The sequence below is a fragment of the Protomyctophum parallelum genome (assembly GCF_964188405.1).
Source record: "Protomyctophum parallelum genome assembly, chromosome: 3".
Taxonomy (NCBI): domain Eukaryota; kingdom Metazoa; phylum Chordata; class Actinopteri; order Myctophiformes; family Myctophidae; genus Protomyctophum; species Protomyctophum parallelum.
In genome coordinates this window covers 18,082,816-18,105,662 of record NC_139698.1, presented here as the reverse complement: position 1 = coordinate 18,105,662, position 22,847 = coordinate 18,082,816, and the positions used below count along the sequence as shown (strand labels likewise).

At 41.3% G+C, this 22,847-nt stretch overlaps 1 protein-coding gene across 1 annotated transcript in view; it reads right to left on the bottom strand.

Moving 5' to 3' along the window:
- iqgap3 (IQ motif containing GTPase activating protein 3) overlaps positions 1-17,266 on the bottom strand; it is a 60,959-nt gene extending 43,693 nt beyond the window's left edge. The window contains exons 1-14 of the mRNA XM_083760650.1: positions 17,040-17,266; positions 13,375-13,462; positions 12,427-12,583; positions 11,836-11,913; positions 10,527-10,603; positions 10,009-10,076; positions 8,001-8,114; positions 6,081-6,259; positions 5,608-5,689; positions 4,849-5,012; positions 3,945-4,032; positions 3,173-3,327; positions 1,858-2,024; positions 851-966 (exon numbers count right to left, since the gene is read on the bottom strand). Coding sequence (XP_083616776.1) covers positions 851-966; positions 1,858-2,024; positions 3,173-3,327; positions 3,945-4,032; positions 4,849-5,012; positions 5,608-5,689; positions 6,081-6,259; positions 8,001-8,114; positions 10,009-10,076; positions 10,527-10,603; positions 11,836-11,913; positions 12,427-12,583; positions 13,375-13,462; positions 17,040-17,076 — 1,570 coding nt within the window. The 5' untranslated portion in view covers positions 17,077-17,266. The remainder of the gene's footprint in view (positions 1-850; positions 967-1,857; positions 2,025-3,172; positions 3,328-3,944; positions 4,033-4,848; positions 5,013-5,607; positions 5,690-6,080; positions 6,260-8,000; positions 8,115-10,008; positions 10,077-10,526; positions 10,604-11,835; positions 11,914-12,426; positions 12,584-13,374; positions 13,463-17,039) is intronic.
- Positions 17,267-22,847: the final 5,581 nt, after the last annotated feature.

The following is a 22,847-nucleotide window of genomic DNA, read 5'->3' as shown; positions in this document are numbered from 1 at the left end:
GTTCATACGTACGGTCGTGTAGTTTGTGTGGTTCATACGTACGGTCGTGTAGTTTTGGTAGTTTGTGTGGTTCATACGTACGGTCGTGTAGTTTTGGTAGTTTGTGTGGTTCATATGTACGGTCGTGTAGTTTTGGTAGTTTGTGTGGTTGATAGATACGTACGGTCGTGTAGTTTTGGTAGTTTGTGTGGTTGATAGATACGTACAGTCGTGTAGTTTTGGTAGTTTGTGTGGTTCATACGTACGGTCGTGTAGTTTTGGTAGTTTGTGTGGATGATAGATACGTACAGTCATGTAGTTTTGGTAGTTTGTGTGGTTCATACGTACGGTCGTGTAGTTTTGGTAGTTTGTGTGGTTCATATGTACGGTCGTGTAGTTGTGGTAGTTTGTGTGGTTCATATGTACGGTCGTGTAGTTTTGGTAGTTTGTGTGGTTCATACGTACGGTCGTGTAGTTTTGGTAGTTTGTGTGGTTCATATGTACGGTCGTGTAGTTGTGGTAGTTTGTGTGGTTCATACATACGGTCGTGTAGTTTTGGTAGTTTGTGTGGTTCATATGTACAGTCGTGTAGTTGTGGTAGTTTGTGTGGTTCATATGTACAGTCGTGTAGTTGTGGTAGTTTGTGTGGTTCATTTGTACGGTCGTGTAGTTTGTGTGGTTCATATGTACAGTCGTGTAGTTGTGGTAGTTTGTGTGGTTCATTTGTACGGTCGTGTAGTTTGTGTGGTTCATTTGTACGGTCGTGTAGTTTTGGTAGTTTGTGTGGTTCATACGTACGGTCGTGTAGTTTGTGTGGTTCATTTGTACGGTCGTGTAGTTTTGGTAGTTTGTGTGGTTGATAGATACGTACGGTCGTGTTCTCTCTGCAGAGAGCCGTTGACTGCAGTGATTCCCTCCTGCAGCTGGTTCCAGGTCAGCAGACTGCGGCCAGCCTGTCTCTTTAACACGCACAGCTCTTCAAAGTACCTGAGCGGAGAACGAAGAAGGTAACAGTACATCACTGATGTAGAATCAAACAAGCAGAACGTATTTACAATCAATAATGCACAAGATCTAACATCAATATACAATAACACAGAACATTATACATCGTCTATCCTATATTAAAATTGTCTAATGGGTAGGGATGGAGCTCGAAACCCCGAGCCCATTACAAACTCGATAACAAATGTAATGAGCCCGGGCCAGAATCAATAAGCTTTGGGCTTTGAAGTTGTCGAGCCTGTTATTATCGAGCATATAGCGGGCCATGATGTCATCGTGTCTAATGATGATACCTGCCAATCAATCTCCGACAGGGTGGAGGCCGGCATTGGTCTTATAGATATATAGGGTGGGAAGTTCAGTCCACGCGTCAGAGAGACTCGGAATAGTCGCTGCTAATTCGCTTAACCCATTTTGGGGCGGGAACCCCTTTTGGTGTTAGCACTATGTTATGCTTTAGCCATTTAAAAATAGCAGATCTACAAGCTCATAGCGCGCCACCGAGTGGCTCGCTACGAGCTTGTAGTTCTGCTATTTTTGAAAAAAATCGTGAAAATGTGCCTGAAATCTTTGAATATCATGTTCTTTCGGAGCGAGTTTTTAACTCAAATCTACTGAGAGGGTCCCTGGAACTACATCTTTTCAGATGGGGGGGGGGGGGTCAGCGGCCAACAATGTCATATATAGTTGGTGGTTCCTTGACATGAATATGTTTGAGAACAACTGAGATAGAAACATGTTTTTTTTCTTTCAGAAAATACTTTTTTTTTAATTTTGACGTCAGGCCTATAAATGGGTTAATAATGGAAAGGAGTCAAGTCAGCCCAGTAGCGGCAGAGCTGTCCTCCAGGACCACAGACAGACAGACAGTACCTCTGCAGCAGGGTGTCGTCCACATGGGTCAGCCCGGCAGCAGAGCTGTCCTCCATCAGGGCCACGGTGAACGCTCCTCCGTCCTTGGCCTCCAGCGCCTGGTTGATGAGAGCCACCGCCGACAGCATCTCCACCGCCACATACAGGTCTTCCTGTTGCAGCGCACCCTGGTGGCAGACACGTGACATGTTGATGATGATATACTTTTAACCCATTCTGACCTGAGATCAGATTCTAAAAAAATGTCTTTACATCATCTTACTTATATCTTGTCCTATTGAAACCCTCTCCAAGAAGCACCCGTTTGCAGTTTTCTACATCCAAGGACCTACGGAGCGCTTCTTCTATTTTCTGATTATCCATTTATACGTTGGCTATAACAAAATTGCAGATCTATCTATCTGCTATATCTGACATTATTATTCTTATTATTTTAAGCATCTCTGGGGGAGGTCCCTGGCATAACACATTTCCAGATAGGGTGTCCACAGCCAAATGCATATATCAATTTGGGGGTTCTTTGCCCTGGCACGAAAACTAACATTTGTGCCAGGGTACAGTGGTGTAGACTAGTCACTAGACAGTATATGGCGAAAGGGCCTTTCTGTGTGGAGTGTTCTCCCAGTGACCCCTAGGGTAGGTACCCTCACAAAAAACATGCAGTAATCCTGGTCACTAAAACTGCCTCCCCCTGGCCAGCCGGGGCGCCTGATGGAGGGGAAAGGAACTGGTTGGAATAACGTGTTCCTTCCACGCGCTACGTCCAACCAGGGAAACTCCCCCCTGTCAGGTGTAAAGGAGCAACTTGGACACTCAGGCATGAAGGAAGCATGAGTTCAAGTCCGTTGCTCTCCCCTTGTCCCCCATATATGGGGACTAGGTTGGTGGAGGGTGTGTAGAGCCCATGATCACATTAGATGATTGAAACAGGGGTGAAAAATGGGTTACAACATCGTGGGATTAAAAAAAAAATATATATATATAGAGACAGTATACCTGTAGGGTCAGGGTCAGCAGCTGGCTGTGGTACAGTGGTACAGCAGTTTAACCTATTCTGAGCGGGAACCCATTTTGGTGTTATAGCATCATGTTATGCTTTAGCTATTGAAAAACAGCAGATCTACAAGCTCATAGCGCACCACCGAGTGGCGCGCTACGAGCTTGTAGGTCTGCTATTTTTGAAAAATCAAAAAACGACTGACATATCTTTTAATCTGGTCTCAGGTCAGAATGGGTTAATCAGACCAGTGTGTGTGTCCAGTGGAAACCTCGTATGAATCTGATCTCAGGTCAGAATGGGTTTTAAACAGTATACCTGTTGGGTCAGGGTCAGCAGCTGGCTGTGGTACAGAGTGGCCGCGAAGGGGAAGACGTCGGGGAGACGAGCGTCCGGGTTCATCAGAGCCCTGACCGTCTGCCGGGGGTCGGCGCCTCGCAGCGCCGCGTTCACCCCGTCTATCGCTGCCTGCACTGCAGAGACACACACACACACACACACACACAAGGGCACGTACACACACACACACACACACACACACACACACACACACACACACACACACACACACACACGTGCACACACACACCCCAAGTTTTATTGGTCAGGTTTTACGAATTGTTCTGTTTTTTGTCTCCTGGCAAAATACAAACAAGCCCAACGGCTTTCTTGTGACTCTATCCTTTTGAAATATTTTTTTTCAAATAAAGTCAATCAATCAACATCAAAATACAGCATGGAATTATTGTGAACAAAATCCTATCCGTCGATAACAAAATATTATGGGCTCCATTTTTTTTCCGTCACCGCTAAACCCCTTATCCCTAAACTTTGTGAGCTTGTAGACTGGCCATTTTAAATACTATTAAAAAATGTTTCGTAAAATAGTATATAAAAAAAGAAGGCAAAAGTAGTTTAGGGATAAGGGGGTTTAGCGGTGATGAAAATTGGAGCCCTATGTGTTTTGGGTCTGAAATAGTGGTCGGGTGGCTCAAATGACAAATAAAGAATGGCCTTCGATATGAAAACCACTGGTTTATCTGTTCCGTTACGTGTTATTTGCAGGACGTGTTGTTGTTGTTGTTCTTACTGTCTCTGTTGTGCTGAGCCTCCTGGTTGGCTGTGGTCACAGACTGCTGTACCTCTGCTGGTTCTAGAGGGTCCACACAACCCGTGTCCTATACAACACAGCAATAATATGAAGATTACACGTCACGATTATTGGATATATTGCGATTAATGATATTATTCAAGGGTTCTCTATAGAGCGTCGTAGTCCCTCCCCCTTTCAGAACGACGAGTGGCCCAGGAAATGAATCCCAATGCATTTTTCCCATAGGCATCAAAACGTATTTATTTAAAGACCTTTTAAGCGTCGTACGAAGCCAACTCGTGTCGTGACAAATCATGACAACACACACGCTTAAAAGGTCTTTAAATAAATACGTTTTGAAATGCCTATGGGATTCATTTCCTGGGCCACTCGTTGTTCTGAAAGGGGGAGGGACTGCGACGCTCTATAGGCCTGAAAATTAAGGCCCGACCCTAACTAGGCTTTAACTGGTCTGGCCCGACTAGTTAGCATACAATTATCCCTAAAACGTTGGGTCGGGTTTAGGCAGAGTATGAGAACTATCGCAGAGTAAAAGTGAAACACCAGTCAGGACCATCTTCATTATGGACAATTACTCAAACAGACAGAACTAAATTATTATTATAAAATGGGCTCGTGGAGCCCGAGGCCCGGCCCGGAAACGTCGGGTAGACCGGGTTCGGCCAGAATTTGAGAACTTTATCGATGATTACAATGAGAAACAAATTCAAAATTCGTCAATAAATCAGTTTTCTTTTCCTATTTTATTAATGTTATTGGATTAATGTTTGTTTGTCCTTAAACAAACATTTGAAGCTATGATTCCCTGCTTTAAAACAAAATGGAAATTCTAAAAAAAAATCCAATGGCAGTCAATCAGATCTCACAGTCCACCACTGACCAGAGCCTTCTGGTCCCTGTCTGTGGTCAGCTGGTCCAGGTACCAGGGGCCGTGGTCGCTACGGAGGCCCCTGAGGGCCAAGCAGGGCAGCTGCAGGGCAGAGAGGAGGGCCAGCTCATCACCATACTCCACCGCCTCGTCCACCTGCTCTATGGCCGCACGAACTGGACAAGGACACACGCACACACACACACACACACACACACACACACACACACACACACACACACACACACCTTTAAATTATGACCCATGCATAGGCCTGTCACAATTATGACACAATCGTCTAATCGCAATTATTCAAGATAATTGCAATTATTTTACATGTATAATCATCATAATCTTTTCCCATGATGCTGAAAAAATCTCATACATTTTCCAAAATAAATGGCTGAAATAGCTGATCTGCAAGCTTACGAGGCGTCACTCCGTGATGCGTCGTAAGCTTGTAGCTTAGCTATTTACATGATTACATTTATTTTTAAGTATACAATTATTAAATATATCCATAATTTCGTTTCTATAATAGGTTATTTGTCATAAGGTTAATCGCAATTCCCGTGACAATTACGGTAATCGTCATGCATTCCTCGATCCTCACGCAAGTTAACCCATTAAGAGCTGTGGTCGATTCTACAAACCGAGGAGTTTTCTGATAAACGTAAGTTGCTACATATCAGTTGTGCTCAAACTGTTTCAGGGTCAAAGGACATAGTAAATATATACAGAACTACAAGGTCTATAAAGTGTGTTTCTTACGGTTGACTTTGTTGAGGTTGTCTTGGATCTCAGTCCGAGTCAGATACTCCTCATAGATGTCTTTCTCCACACAGCCATCAGCCTGCAGAGACAAAACACAACAAGGCATTTTATCATTACCGTAGTTGTGCTCACAACAAGCTCACAACGCGTCGCGTTCGATCTGCTATTTTCAACATGCAACCAAGGTGTAAAATCAGCCATTGCGACATCATCAAGGCCCGCCAAAATATTTTTCTCTACAAAAGCAACGGACTAAAATCTTATGATATTTAGTCGACTGAAACTTGACTAAAACTTTTCAGTTGACTAAAACTAGACTGAACACTCAAACATTCCAGGCGACTAAAATGTGACTAAAACTTAAGTGAAAACTATTCAAGAGACCACAACTAAAACTAAAATAGAAATGTGCTGTCAAAAACAACACTGATCCTATAATGACTAAAACCAAATCAACACTTAGTTAGTACCCGTCTGGACATTGAGGCGGTCTTGTGAGCCCTGGCCTGGTGCAGCATCTCCTGGTAGACGGCCATCAGCGCCCCCTGGAGCCCAGTGAGCATAGCGTTGGGGTTGCCCAGGGCGGCCGCCGTCACCTTCACGTCTCCTCTCTCCACGGCCTCGTTGATGGCGATGACCGCAGCGTGGACTGGAGTAGTAGAGGACAACATTAGCTTAACCCATTTAGACCCGACGTCGAAATTCTAAATCCTATGTTTCTATGTCAGTGGTGTTCAATATTTCATGTCAAGGACCCCAAAAATTATCTGTAATTGGCTGCCGACCCCCCCCCCCCCCCCGTCTGAAAATATGTCGTTCCAGGGACCCCCCCAGAAGCAAAGATTTGAGTTAAAAATGTTCGCTCTGCCTGGGCCGTGGCTCAGAGGTCCAGGCACCTTGGCAGGTAATCCAGTCTGAGAGTGTGCCGCGGGTTCGACTCCCGATCCCGACGGCCTTTACTGCATGTCACTCCTCCATCTCTCTTCCCATTTCCTGTCAGCCTACTGTCTGTCTCTCTATAAAAATATAAAATAAAGGCGAAAGCCACACAAAAAAAAAACATTTAAAAAAAAAGTTCGCTCTGAAAGAATATATAAAGATTTGCGTCACAATTTCACGATAAAAAAAAATAGCAGACCTACAAGCTCGTTGCACGGCACTCAGTGCCGCGAGATGAGCTTGTAGGTCTGCTATTTTTAAATAGCTAAAGCATAACATAATGCTTAAAACACCAAAAAGGGTTCCTGTTCACTATGACCACAGCATTGACGGGAGTGGACATCACAGTGCCAGAGACAACAACATTAGCATGACCCCATTAAGACCTGAGACCAGATTCTACAAATGACTTCGACAGTTTTCTGAAAAACACATGTTTCTATATAGCAATGATGCTCTATTTCATGTCAAGGACGCCAAAAATGATATGTAATGCCAATTACATATCATTTTCACCAACCCGCATCTGAAAAGCGTTTGCAGCAAAATAATATATATTCAAAGATTTGCACACGTTTTCATGATTAAAAAAGAAAACGAAAAAAGCAGATCTACAAGCTCGAGTCCCCCGTGCAGGAAAACAGAACAGCAGTAATAGTCTGGAAACAATTAACAAAAAAACTACTAACTAATAGCCTCATCAAACATGTGACTCCCATTGGAATTGCATTGTGGCAGCCAATGTCACAGACAGAACACAGAACATTCGTTTGATACGTGTGTATGAGGCCTGAGGATCATAAAAAACGATTACTATTGCAATTTATTTTGGGTCACACCCCTTTTTAGCTTAGATTGACTGGCCTAATAATGCAGAGGATTATTGGTTCAATCATGCAATACCACTTTCAACCAGTAGGTGTCCTACTAGACTAATAGAATCTGGCAGGCGAACTGCAATTGTATTTAAGTTGTGTATTACTAAAAGTTTAATTCACTGAAAACTGAATAAAACATTCCAAATAAATCAATACATTTGTGTTCCTTGTGATTACAACACAAACAACATTTAGATCTGAGAACGATTCTACAAATGTCTTGTGCAGTTTTCTGAAAAACCCATGTTTCTGTGTCAGTCGTTCTCAAACTATTTCATGTCAAGGACCCCAAAAATGTAATTGGCCGCCGACACCCATCTGGAAATATGTTGTTCCAGGGACCTCCCAGAAGCAAAGATTTGAGTTAAGATTAGAGTTTTTACTCAGATTTTTGCTTGTAGATCTGCTATTTTTTCAGTGGCTAAAGTATAACATAATGCCAAAAGGGGTTCCCCCGTCCAGAATGGGTTAAACTAAAATGATTTTAAATTTTATACATTTAAACTGAAGTTATAAAACTTCCATTAAAGCGTACAACACTAGTGAAGGAGACATTTGAAGCGGGCGACCTACTGGCAGCCTCGTCCACAGACAGCTCGTTGGCCAGGATTCCACCGATCTTGCCGAAGGCGGGCATCTGGATGCCATACTTATCCAGCTCCACCTTCATGTTGTTAATCTCCTCCTCTGGAGACAATTAAAACATAAAAACAAATGTTCATGTTAACCCATTTTGACCTGGGAACGATTCTGCAAATGACTGTTTTCTTGAAAAAGCTATGTTTTTCTATGTCAGTCGTTCTCAAACACTTTCATGTCACTTTTCACGATTCTTCAAAAATAGCAGACCTACAAGCTCGTAGCGCGCCACTCAGTGACGCGCTATGAGCTTGTAGATCTGCTATTTTTCATTAGCTAAAGCATATCATAATGCTAACACCAAAAGGGGTTCCCGCCCCTAAATGGGATAATATTAATAATGCATCTGCACTTCCATACATGCATATCTAAAATAATAATAATAATAATATCTGGGATTCATATAGTGCTTTTCTAAGAACTCAAAGATGCTTTACATGTTTAATGGGGGCCGGGGAGAGAAAAACTAAATAACTTAAAAAGGTAAAGAAGTAAGAGAAGAAATGTATAACATGATGTGTTGTACACCTGTACATGCATTCCTATTAGGGATGGGAATTGTCGATTAGTGCATTAATTGCTAGATGATAAGGTTTGATAAGCTTAGCGATCGATTAACCGGTTAGTAGATAAGCGGCGTTTAAATAATACAGAAAGAAGACAAAAGGCATATTATATTCCTTAATCAAATAGCTATTTGACCGTTTGCGATACAGGGCCAGGCAATGGCATCTTTGTATGAGAAATAGAATCAAATGAAAAGTGCACTGTCTTGTCTGTCACATCACATGCAAAAGCAGAGACGTTTTGATTAATTGATCATTATAATAATGTGGATGCATGGGTGGGTAACTTTGACGATGGAGAGGGCCACTATATTTCCACACTCACTCCAGAGGGCCACTATAGTTCCACACTCACTCCAGAGGGCCACTATAGTTCCACACTCACTCCAGAGGGCCACTATAGTTCCACACTCACTCCAGAGGGCCACTATAGTTCCACACTCACTCCAGAGGGCCACTATATTTCCACACTCACTCCAGAGGGCCACTATATTTCCAAACTCACTCCAGAGCGCCACTATATTTCCACACTCACTCCAGAGGGCCACATTGCATATTAATGTCGTGGCAAAAAATAGACGATCTACCGTCTTGAGGTTTTGAGCTTGTAGATCAGCTATTCTTTTTGCTATATTTGAATTGAAATCCTGAAATATTTTTTTGCTATTTTGGAATTGGAATCCTGAAAAGTAAAATTTGTATTTAATTACAAATGCCTTTAATTGTAGTTATGTTAACTTTATGAACTAAATCCAAATACATTGGACATAAAAAAAGACAATAACATTTTAAAGGGATTGTGACATTAAAAAAAAGGTTTTGGAATTGTTCTTATTTTTTTTAGGTTTTCTAATCTCAATTGCACCCAAAAAACATGAACTTTTAACATTCAGTAGATTTTCTGTGATCTGGGGTTTTCTGGCTCAAACAAGTGCTCTGATTTGCCGGCAGTTTGAGATGTAAGAGCCTGCAAATCCCATATGTCAATGGGATTTGCCAGCAGATGTCACTGTTTTCACTGTGTTGCCTGTTTTCATTGTAGCTCAAAAGGCTTCCAAACCCCAAAGAAAACTTCAGACCACAGAAAATCCACTGAATCTTCAAAGTTCAGGTTTTTTGGGTGTAATTGAGGTCATAAAACCTAAAAGAAAAAAGAAAAATAAATGAATGTCATAAAACCTTTAATACAACTCATTAAGATACTAATTTAGACTGAAAGTAATTAACGCGGGTCATGTTTGCACGTTTGGAATTGTAACAGCTGAAATCAATAATATATCAGTATTCCGATATTAACCTGCGGGCCGCATTAAGTGAACTTGGGGGCCGCATGATGTGGCCCCTGTATGGTTCATCAGAAGTGTTATTGTATTTACCAGTGAACTTGACCTTCCCATAGAGGTCGTGGATCTGAGGAGCCAGTCCCCGTCTGAACAGATACAGGCTGGAGAGACAAGTCAAATAGTAGTTTCACCAAACAAACAAACAAAACTGATTCATACACAATTTGCCAAACAATACATCTAAACTGATTCATACACAATTTGCCAAACAATACATGATTTAGAACTACAAGGTGTTATCAGACTGAGCTGTGGACATGGCGCTTGCCTTTATGTTTTTGTGTATGTATGCAAGTCCATTTTATTTTCTGTTCTCCGTGTTGTGTCAAATGTGTTGCATACAAGGCCACTGGGTCGCAAGACAAATCTCAGTGCAAACTGACAATAAAGTGTTATATCACATCATGTTGCAGTTGTACAGTATATCTGCATATTTAGTTTACCCTTGCCTGCAGCACTGTGGCAGAGTGCTGTAATCTAAAAGGTGCCTGTAACTCACAAGCCAGCAAAGGGATTATGGGAGCGGATAGTTGTAATGGTTTTAAACTGACCTGAGGGCATGGATACAATAGATGGCTCTTGGCATATTCTTCTTATCGTAGATGTCTGTCGTCTCTGGTTGGAAGAGCTGACAACACAAGTCGTTAATGTTAACCTGACACGGTGGTCACTTTGTCTCAAATGTTAACCTGACATGGTGGTCACTTTGTCTCAAATGTTAACCTGACATGGTGGTCACTTTGTCTCAAATGTTATCCTGACATGGTGGTCACTTTGTCTCAAATGTTAACCTGACATGGTGGTCACTTTGTCTCAAATGTTAACCTGACATGGTGGTCACTTTGTCTCAAATGTTAACCTGACATGGTGGTCACTTTGTCTCAAATGTTATCCTGACATGGTGGTCACTTTGTCTCAAATGTTAACCTGACATGGTGGTCACTTTGTCTCAAATGTTTACCTGACATGGTGGTCACTTTGTCTCAAATGTTAAACCTGACATGGTGGTCACTTTGTCTCAAATGTTAAACCTGACACGGTGGTCACTTTGTCTCAAATGTTAAACCTGACATGGTGGTCACTTTGTCTCACATGTTAACCTGACATGGTGGTCACTTTGTCTCAAATGATAACCTGACATGGTGGTCACTTTGTCTCAAATGTTAACCTGACACGGTGGTCACTTTGTCTCAAATGTTAAACCTGACATGGTGGTCACTTTGTCTCAAATGTTAACCTGACACGGTGGTCACTTTGTCTCAAATGTTAAACCTGACATGGTGGTCACTTTGTCTCAAATGTTAACCTGACATGGTGGTCACTTTGTCTCAAATGATAACCTGACATGGTGGTCACTTTGTCTCAAATGTTAACCTGACACGGTGGTCACTTTGTCTCAAATGTTAAACCTGACATGGTGGTCACTTTGTCTCAAATGTTAACCTGACACGGTGGTCACTTTGTCTCAAATGTTAAACCTGACATGGTGGTCACTTTGTCTCAAATGATAACCTGACATGGTGGTCACTTTGTCTCAAATGTTAAACCTGACACGGTGGTCACTTTGTCTCAAATGTTAAACCTGACATGGTGGTCACTTTGTCTCAAATGTTAACCTGACACGGTGGTCACTTTGTCTCACATGTTAACCTGACATGGTGGTCACTTTGTCTCAAATGTTAAACCTGACATGGTGGTCACTTTGTCTCAAATGTTAACCTGACACGGTGGTCACTTTGTCTCACATGTTAACCTGACATGGTGGTCACTTTGTCTCAAATGATAACCTGACATGGTGGTCACTGTGTCTCACATGTTAAACCTGACATGGTGGTCACTTTGTCTCAGTAGTCTATTTACCGTTGGCAGTCCGACCTCCATCATTGCATTCCTCCAGTGGTTGAGGTTGTCTGTGTGACGGAACTGCAACCCGGCCGCCTGAACACCACACACACACACACAATTAGACAATTATGAAATTATTGCGACAACTTTAATGTATCATGTGCGTGTGTGTGTTTGTGTAGAGTTGTCCCGATACCATTTCTTTCAGACTGAGTACTCGCCGATACCAAGTATCGATGCATGTTTTTGTTGAGTAACCGGTGCCACCTGTTTTACCCCCATTTGATCAATTTAATTTCATTGTCATAATATGACAATGAAATACATGCAGATGGATCTCCGATCTACACTTGTCAGTTGTCATTTATGTTTGTAGTTTAGCTGTTTTTTGGCGATTTGCTGCAGTAAGACTAGGGTGAATTGAATGTTTTGTTTAGTCGGGTCAGAGTACAGAGTACGAGTACTTGAGCATGGTATGGTGGTATCGGTATCCGTGTACCCGATAACAGTCTCGGGACACATCTGTGTGTGTGTGTGACGTGTGTGTGTGTGTGTGTGTGTGTGTGTGTGTGTGTGTGTGTGTGTGTGTGACGTGTGTGTGTGCACCTTGTAGCGCTGCTGCTCCGGGTCGTAGATCTTCTTCAGAGGGACCACGTTGGGAGCGAAGCAGTGACCCAGCTTGGCCAGCAGGACGCCGTTCCTCAACGCCTCCTCTAGTTCTACTGGAGCTGGGACGTCCTCGTGAAGGACCGCCTCCAACCACCTGCACACACACACACACACACACACACACACACTCCAGCTGAACATAGTCTCACATAGCCAGACAACTATTGTACAATCTCCGAATGCTATATGCATATATAGACTAGAGTCTGGAACCTCCCGAAATCCGAACACGGAAGCTGGCATCGGTTTGCCATTTCCATTCAAGAAAAATATATTTTTTAAAATATCTTTACATTTTGCTTTTCCCCCCCCCATTTCCATTTCTGCTAAGCAGCGAGCTATATATGCTGCTTAGGTCATTTTGATTTATATTTGGGATACATTTGTGTGAAGTGGGAAGTGGGGAGGAAGCTTCACTTCCGCTTCATCGCTTGCTCATGATCAGAGCTTCCGTGCTCCAGGCTGTATGACCGGACCTTAAGCATTTGAAAAACAATGGAATAACAATTGAGAGAACTTGTTTTTAAACCCATTTGGACCTAAGTTTGATTCTACAAATGTCTTCTAAATCCTGACAGTTTTCTGAATGTCAGTGGTTCTCAAACTATTTCAGGTCAAGGAGCCCCAAAGATATATGTAATTGGCCACCGACCCCCCATCTCAAAATATGTTGTTCCAGGGACCTCCCCAGAAGCAAAGATTTGAGTTGAAAATGCTCTGAAAGAATGTATTTTGAAAGAGTTGCGCCACATTTTCAAAAAAATTAAAATAGCTAAAGCATAACATAATGCTTGAAACACCAAGAGGGGTTCCCTTCCCGCCCAGAATGGGTTAAGACAGACCAGTCACACTAGACGGACTAGTCGTATGAATTCCAGGACTGACCTCTTGGCTTCCTCCAGTCGACATAAGTACTGGTAAGCCACATTCTGGATGCGCTGCTCATCCATCTCCTCCGCTGTCAAACGCTCATCTGCAGAGAAACACACAAAACAAACAATTCAAATCACCAACGGTCGTCAGAGAGTTCTTTACTTTTAACCGAGGCTGATTCTACAGTTTTCTGGAGCTCAAAACCTTTCATGTCGAGGATCCCCAAAATGTAAATGCATTTGCCATTTGGCCACGAGCTCCCCCTTCTCAAAATATTTAGTTCCAGGGACCCACAAAATTTTTGAGATAAAAAATGTTCGCTTTAAAACATTTATATATATATATATATATCTCTCTCTCACGTTTTTTTGTTTTTGTTTCTTTTTTCCTCTATTCTGACGTCATCACTCTCTACGAGAGTCTAAGGGACAATTCATCGGCTCGTCAGAAATTTCAGTAGCACCGAAGAGACGACTTTAGGACGAACCTCAAATGACGTCACATTAGGCTCTACAGAGCCGAACCGACTATTATTCGGCTCTAGAATAGGAGTATGAATCGGCCCTAAGCGACCATACTGCTTATTGTTTATCCACTCTGTCTCGGAATCTGGCATTTTCCTCCATTGTAAATGTGCAAGATTCAGGGATGGAGCATGTGACATCATCAGGGAAGGAGATCCCTGATGTCATCCATATTAAGCCCATGGGGATCCCTGATGACATCAATATTGGCCAGCAACTCTCTACATCTGACCTCAAACCCTTAGATCTCCATATATGGAGCTGACCTCTTCTGATATTCCATTATGTTGGTATTCAGAGGTCAGGACTTCTCATTGGTGATGTCGTAGACGAGCATGATGCCAATCATGCCATTGCTCCTTTTAGGCTGCTGTTATTGTTGGGAAACGTTCCCGTCCTGCTGTGTCCCATAGGGCTTTAACCCATTTAGGCCTGACGTCGAAATAAAATAAATGTTCGCTCTGAAAGAATATATACCTATTCAAAGATTTGTGCCGCATTTTTACTATTTTTCAAAAATAGCAGACCTACAAGTTCATAGCGCGCCACTTGGTGGCGCGCTATGAGCTTGTAGATCTGTAGATCTTGTAGATCTGATATCAGATATTCGTTTTTATAGGCCTCAAGATCAGCTTGCTAGAATGATAGATTAGTCACCAATGTACAAATATCATAAAAAAATAATAAGAATACGTTTTTTCTTTGTTTTACATAATACGTAGTTAAACAACTAGTCGACTAGTAAACTATAGGCAACTAGTAAAAATCACTAGAAGAGAAAGCCCTAGTGTCCCATATATCGTCTTGCCCCATCTACTGTATAGCTCTATCTATTGTTCTAACTTCTAAGTAATGTAAATATACTGATGTGAGTTCCTGCTTCCTACAGAGTGAAAATCAAAGTGGTGGCTTTGTGAAACAACAGTTTAAATCTTTTTTTCCCCCCCCTTTCCATTTTTTTGGCAGCCTGTGCAGAACTTAACAATCACCAAACTCCCAAACTGCAGACAGTAGATCAGGAATGTACTTCCTTCCTTGTTAAACATTGCACAGGCATGCAGCCTTTACAAAACAACTTCCGTTTCACAGTGGATTTAACCCATTTTGGTGTTTTAAACGGTTATACTTTAGCTATTGAAAAATAGCAGATCTACAAGCTCGTAGCGTGCCACTCGGTGGCGTGCTATGAGCTTGTAGATCTGCTATTTTTCAATAGTTGAACCGAGCTTGTAGGTCTGCTATTCCTTTTTAATCGAAAATGTTCACACATTTGGAATATATATGTTTTATATATTATATAGATTAGATATATAACGTTTTTAACTAAAATCTTTGATTCTGGGGAAGTCCCTGGAACAACATATTTTCAGATGAGGGTCGGAGGCCAATTACATATAATGTTTGGGGTCCTTGACATGAAATATTGAGCACCTGGCTGGCACTGATATAGAAAGCAAACATAGGTATTTCAGAAAACTGTCATGATTTAGAAGACTTTTTTTTCGACGTCAGGCCTAAATGGCTGTAAAGTCCTGTAAAGTCCTGTGATGTTTTTTTTCTTAAAACAAAATGTTATTCTTTTTTTTAAAGTATAAGTTAAACATCGATATATGTTCTGATAGTAATCAGTGCTATAGTGAAGTCTGTTCAGTGTGATGAACAGAGAATACAATTTCAGGTGGGACACCAATTTCATCCAATCAGGTGGTGAGAGAACCTATTGATTAGCTCTGTGTGTTCCCGTTCCAATTCAGCCTGCTCACCTTTTCATTTTATCACTTCCTATTTATTATTTAAAATTGTTTATCCTGATTTGATACAGCATTGTATCACACAGTGTTGATTTCATCGACTAAAACTAAAATGAAAAATGTTCGACATCGACTACCTTTTTTCACTGATGAAAACCAAATGCGAACTACATGAAAACTAAGCCATGACGACTAAAACTAAGACTGAATATACTCAAATAAAAACTAGACTAAAATGTTAGGAAGGATATATCATATAGGGATTAATATGTGCAAAATGTCATAAAATAATTCATGGTAGTCCAAGGCTACACAGTAGTACACACATGAACAACATACATTCCCTTACAATTACAATTTACAATGTAGGCATTTAGCAGACACTCTTAATCCAGAGCGACTTCCCTGTAAGGATCTGGAGAGAGGGAGACCCCCGTTACTGAAGTGAAGAAATAGCACAGTACAGAGTACACGATACTAGTTGTATCGTGTGCTGTCATTGGTTCCCAAATGTGGGGTCCGGGGACCCCCAGGGGACCTTGAGGGAGTTCCAGGGGGTCCCAGCTAAACGATAGTTTGAAACTAAATCGACCCTGGTGGGTCTGTAACTCTGAGAGTGTACAAATGGAACCAAAGGGTCCATTTGTACACTCTCATAGTTTAGAAATGTCATTAAATGAGGGTACATAGTCTAAATGCATGTCACCTGGGGGTCCTTGAAATTAAACATAGAAATATTATTTTATGGGGGTCCCTGCATGCACGCTCGTGAAGTATGAGCGTCATGTGAACCATGGCTAGGAACCACTGCTCTTACTGGCCCAGCAATCCAAACATTGCTGTATGATAATGATGCTATGTGACCTTGTCCTGACTGAGTGACAGGTTATCTGGGGCTAAGGGTGGCTGGTGGTGTCACACTAGTGTCAAATGCATGGGGCTAAGTGTCAACATTTACATCGCTGTTTTCCTTTATATAGGCAAGGCACTTTAGTTTAAATATTACATTATGTTGACTCTCCTAATTATACAAGTTAATACAACCTAATGATTTATCATGATGATGTACCGGTATTATTAGTTAAGCTAACCAGCAGCACATAAAGTAATTCAAATTAATCAAATCAGCCCCACCTTTACCAGCTGCAACATCAAAGTGGTGAACACATTAATGAACGCATTACACTTCAACAATATGATAGTGAAATGGTCTGCGAAATAACTACCTTTGTGTTTGCCACTGACTGTAAAGTAGCCTAGTCTTGTTATTTTTGCACTTTTTCCTCACGTAAAAATGTAATGCAGGAGGACTGTCATTTCTACATATAAGTAAAACATGAGACAGTTGTTAAGCCAGCCGCTATGTGTAAATAAACACACTATTATAATTAGTTCCACTTACATCCTGAACGTGCAGCTTGTCCTCCCGACTCTCCCATGTTGTTATGTTTAAAAGCAGGAAGCAGCTTCCAGCCAAAACATCCACGTTATTCCTCCCAAATGTGTTTATGTTACTGTCTGAACGTCTGACACAAAACAAACTGAACTTTACTCGCTTTAAACAACATAAATTATATGAACTAGTGTCTAATAATGTTGTTGCATGTGTGTGTGTCTGTCTCTTTTCTTTCTGTCTGTCTCTCTGGCGTGTGTGTGTGTGTGTGTGTGTGTGTGTGTCTGCTGCGTGAGTGACGTCTTGTCTCTATTCAATTTGAAATATCCCGCCCGTCTCTGATTGGCTAAGCCGTCGGCCAGCTCCGCTATTGGTTGAGGACGACGCTTTGCATTGTGGTTAAGGGAGTTCATCTATTATTTAGCCTGTTTTGCCTACAGATCTAGCTACGCGCGCGTCTCTCTCGCTTTGCATTGTGGTTAAAGTAGTTCATCTATTATTTAGATGAAAGTACTACTGCCAGCTGCCTACTACGTCATACTTGTACAATCAATCATGTTTGATGTTTGTACGTCTCTAAATGTTTTGATGAATTGAACATGGTGGACCCTCTTGTAAACAAGTGTAATGCTTAATTGGGTCGTCCTCTCACAGTTAACAGTCTTTGTATTGAGTTTGTGCTTGAAATGTACTGTAATTCTGCAAACTGTTAATACATATTTCAATCAATCAATCAATCAATTCATAATTATATAGTAGCCTACAAATATATATAAAATGAATGATGTCTATTGTATGTCTTTTCTGGTCTTTTGGACTGATGCATAATAAAAACTAAACAGTTTTGTACCTTCATAAAGGCACACATGACCATAACATTATGGATTCATGTCATATTAAAATAAATACAAATGTAGGATATATCTATTAATAATGTTTTACACGTTTATTTCATTATTTTTAAGTTAATTGTTTTTTGTATTTAAAATTAAAGTGTCCCTGACCTGCTGCTATATATTTTGCATGGTTGTTTACTGCTGTCATGGCAACGGAGCTCCCCTGTCCAGCTTAAACATGGTGGCATATCACTAAAACAAACATAGCTAAAGTCACATTCATGTGTCTCACATAGCAGGTTGTACAGCTCGGACTGTTAAACGAATTAATTCACTCACTCTTTCATTCATTAATCAATAGCCTACTGTCAATTGGTTCAGTTTGAGTTGCTTTAATTGCCTGTTGTTGAAGAGTGTGTCACAGAATGGGAAACAGCTGCTCCTGGAAACGTGAGTGATGTTTAATTGTTAGCTATGCGTTAGCTTAGTTCAAAAAAACAGTAGACTACACACACCAGTAGCCTACCAGTGTTTGGTATGTTATCTATTTGTAACACTAGTGAGCTGAGAAAGAATGTAATGTAACTCAGTTAAAAATACAGCAGAACTATCTTCTGTATAGTATATTGCATGTGTGATTGTGTGAACATGGTTTATAAAGGGAATGATCTATCTATTACCACTAATAGTTGTCAACATATAGCTTACTGCATGCATGGACATTAAAATTCATTGTTAAATTAATTCATTCATTTAACAATGACAGCCTGTTAGCAATAAGCAGCCCTTATATTTGATCATATTGGGTTAATTATTATGGAGCTTTCTTGTTATTTTTATCTCATAAGATTATGAGATTCATCATGAGACTAGATTGAGTTTAATTAAAACAAGATCACGATCATTACAAAAATTCATTTAGGATAGTTTATATTGTAGACAGCTGTGTGTGTAATGTGTATTACCATTTATTGGGAGGACAGTGTTTGTGTTTGACTTTGACTTGACTTTGACATCTACATTGACAATGAATAGACCAGGGTGACCAGATCCAAACTGTTCATTTGAGGGATTGATTGATTGATTGAAGTATTTATTAACAGTTTGCAGAATTACAGTCTGCGTATACATTTCAAGCACAACTCAATACAAAGATTGTTAACTGTGAGTGGACGACCCAATAAAGCATTACACTTGTTTACAAGAGGTTCCACCTTGTTCAATTCATCAAAACATTTAGAGACGTACAAATAGACACTTCTATAAAGCCAAAGAACAGAACAGGAATTCATCATAAAGGAGGTAAAAAGGGAAAAGAAACATATACAGTGAGGGGAAAAAGGGGTGGGTGGGGGGGGGGTGATTCAGATTTTACGGGGGCCAGTTTTGAATTGCAGCCGTCCGTAGGTGCCCTTTGAGAGCGGTTTTGAAGGAGTCAAGGGATTTGCATGTCTCAATGACTGTTGATAGGGCGTTCCACATTTTGGTGGCATAGGAGCGAAAATAATGTAGTCCCTTGTTTGTGCCGAATCTGGGTTGCACATGGTTTGTTGAACTCCCTCTGGTGTTGTGGGACAGAAGTATCACTTGTGTGGGACAAGTGGGACATGGACAGGACGGGCTTTATTATTACTTAAATGCCTTGATGTCATATTCGACCATAGGCATAATAATACTAGATCCTACCATTTTGTTATTAAACCCCTCTGATGTCTCACATTGTTGTTTTAAAATGGTCATGGGTGGTACCGTATATGGCCAACTTGCCGGTACTGTAGCCTATAGGGGATATGTCTCATTATTTTAACAAGCTTTAAAACATATTGCCTGAAAACTGTGAAAAAAGTCTGTCCCAAGCAAGTTGTCATCCCAACCACCGTCCTTTAGAGGGCAGTGTTTCCTAACAATGGACAGTTTGTTTATGAATGAAAAATGATTACAATCTGGAAATGTTTGCTATGGCAAGTTTTAGATGGATTGACAAATTGACAGAGATATAGATATTTTTGTCTGTCTGTCTGTCTGTCTGTCTGTCTGTCTGTCTGTCTGTCTGTCTGTCTGTCTGTCTGTCTGTCTGTCTGTCTGTCTGTCTGTCTGTCTGTCTGTCTGTCTGTCTGTCTGTCTGTCTGTCTGTCTGTCTGCCTGCCTGCCTGCCTGCCTGCCTGCCTGCCTGCCTGCCTGCCTGTCTGTCTGTCTGTCTGTCTGTCTGTCTGTCTGTCTGTCTGTCTGTCTGTCTGTCTGTCTGTCTGTCTGTCTGTCTGTCTGCCTGCCTGCCTGCCCGCAAAGTTACACTGCAGCACAAATACACTAACTTATAACCACTGTGTAAAAGGCAGGAGCAAACAGACACGTCTTCAGCTTTGAGTTAAAAGAGCTGAGGCTGTTCGCTGGGAGGTATCGGGTTAGATGATGTGGTGAATAAATAAACGGCAGGTATTTTTGCTTCTCCACATTTACCGTTCTCACAGTTGTTTCAGAAAGCAGCCCTGGCTGTCCCAGATGACCTGAGAGGTCTGTCTGGATGGTTAATTCATGATGTATCACACAACGCCAGATCCCAGATCAGTCAATACTTTATACTCCCAACAGTATAGGATTTTTAAATCAGTTCTTTAACACACAGGGATTTAAGAGCTATAGTGATATGATCCATAATAGTATAATCTTGCCATAATAGTAGCCTAAAGCAGCAGCAGCGTTCTAACTTCTGAATGATCTGCAGCTGTCTGATATAGATTCTCTGAGACCTGTAAAGACACGTTGTTACAGTACTTTAGTTGCCAAACATTTTATCTCAAGGTGAAGTTTGCCCAGGAGGTCCCAGACTATAGTGAAAATAGCAAAGCTCGCAAATCCTCTCTATTCTCACTTCTTAAGCTTTTTCTGTTTTTTATTCATGGGAAATGTCATTTTTGTTTCTTTTATGAAATCCTGTTGAAATTGTTTTGAACTGATGAAAAGCTGAAAAAAAACTTAAAATCTTTTGTATAAGAAAAACAGAAAAAACTAAAAAATAAATATAGTTTAGTTTAGTTTAGTTTTATTTGAACATCTTCACAGAACAGAATCAAATACAAAGTTTTACATCAGCCAACCGGTAAAAATAGTCGTAAATGCTGTCGCTGTTCATATTCGGGTCTGAGTTCAGCGACTGCACCAATTTATCTCTGGCTTGGCTTCAGTCTGGGTTTTTAACATTATTGATCCAAGCTGCACGACAGCTGACTTCTAATCGCTTTCCTTGGCCCCAAAAAACATTTACTTCAGTGTTGTTTTTCTTTAATTGAAGATGAGTAACTATCCCACACTGTACCTCTATAGTCTAGACACAAAGCAGTCCCTGTACTTTAAGTATATGATTCAAGGACAAGGGCAAGTAAAATCATCATCATCCTCTAAGTCTAAAACAATTTTTTAGCAGTACTACTTCATCATATCCACTTAGACATCTACAATACCCTTACTTTAAAATTAACGAGGTTGGACGGAGGTCTTTCTGATATAAAGCCCCATTTGATTGGAATAATCTTCCTCTATCTCTTAGATCCATTCCATCCTTCGGTTGCTTTAGGACGTGTGCGCACACGCGCACACACGCACACGCACACACACACGCACACGCACACGCACATACACACACACACACACACACACACACACACACACACACACACACACACACACACACACACACACACACACACATACACACACACATCTACCCCATGTTCTCAATACACATCCTGAGGAAACCTGAGGTATGCGCACACACACACACACACACACACACACACACACACACACACACACACACACACACACACACACACACACACACACACACACACACACACACACACACACACACACACACACACACACACACACACCAAAAACCAAAAGCCCCACAAAGGTAGATCCAAAGCACTCTCATCTCATTGAAATTAAAAAGAAAATCATTGAAACCTGATGAAGGCCAGTCGGCCGATCGGTTTTTAAATATTCTATTTTTTTTATTGTATATTCTAAAATATACATTGTCTATTATTCTCGCGAAGGATTGTCTTGGAATTCTCAAAGTTCTCAGTTACATCTTGACTCACCTTGTTTATGCTTTAAAAGTACCAGTTATATAGGACATTCACCAATATAACTTGCACTTTCATTCCTCTGTTTCTTAACATCTGGTGATGTGGTGGTTGGTGGGGTGGGTGGGAGAGGCTGAGCAAGCTGTACGTCTTATGTATCTTATCTGTATGTTACGGGGTCCCCCTCTAAAATGAGATGCTGCATCTCAAGGGGCTATCCCTTCAATAAAATATTTACAATAACCTTTATTTAGCTAGAAGGTCCTGGGTTCGATTCCCGCTCGGGATGCTGTGGGCGCTGGAGGCGTGTCCTCTCCTCCACGTCATCGGTGCCTATACACGAGCTAGGGTTGGCGAAAGGGCCTTTCTGTGTGCATGTTCTCCCCGTGTCCCCTAGGGTTGGTACCCTCACAAAAAACATGCAGTAATCCTGGTCTCTAAACTGCCTCCCCCTGGCCAGCCTGATGGAGGAGAAAGGAACTGGTTGGAATAACGTGTTCCTTCCACGCACTACGTCCAACCAGGGAGCAACCTGGACACTCATGCATGAAGGAAGCATGAGTTCAAGTCCGTTGCTCTCCCCAGGTTGGCGGAGGGTGTGTAGAGCCAGGATCACATTAGATAATTGACACAGGGGTGAAAAATGGGTTACAAAATCGTGGGACAAAAATTATATTAAAAAAAAACAATAACCTTTATTTAAACTCGGGGTACAGTTGAGGGGCAGGCCCTCATTTTCAATGTAAGTAGCCGAGATACAATACAATTATCAACAGAAATAACATTCACATACAGCAGCATAAAAATAAGAACAGTATGAATCATAAATGTAAAACACTCAAAATACACAAAGAAACAAGATAAAGTGCCCCTCTGGGCACAGGTCTCCACCG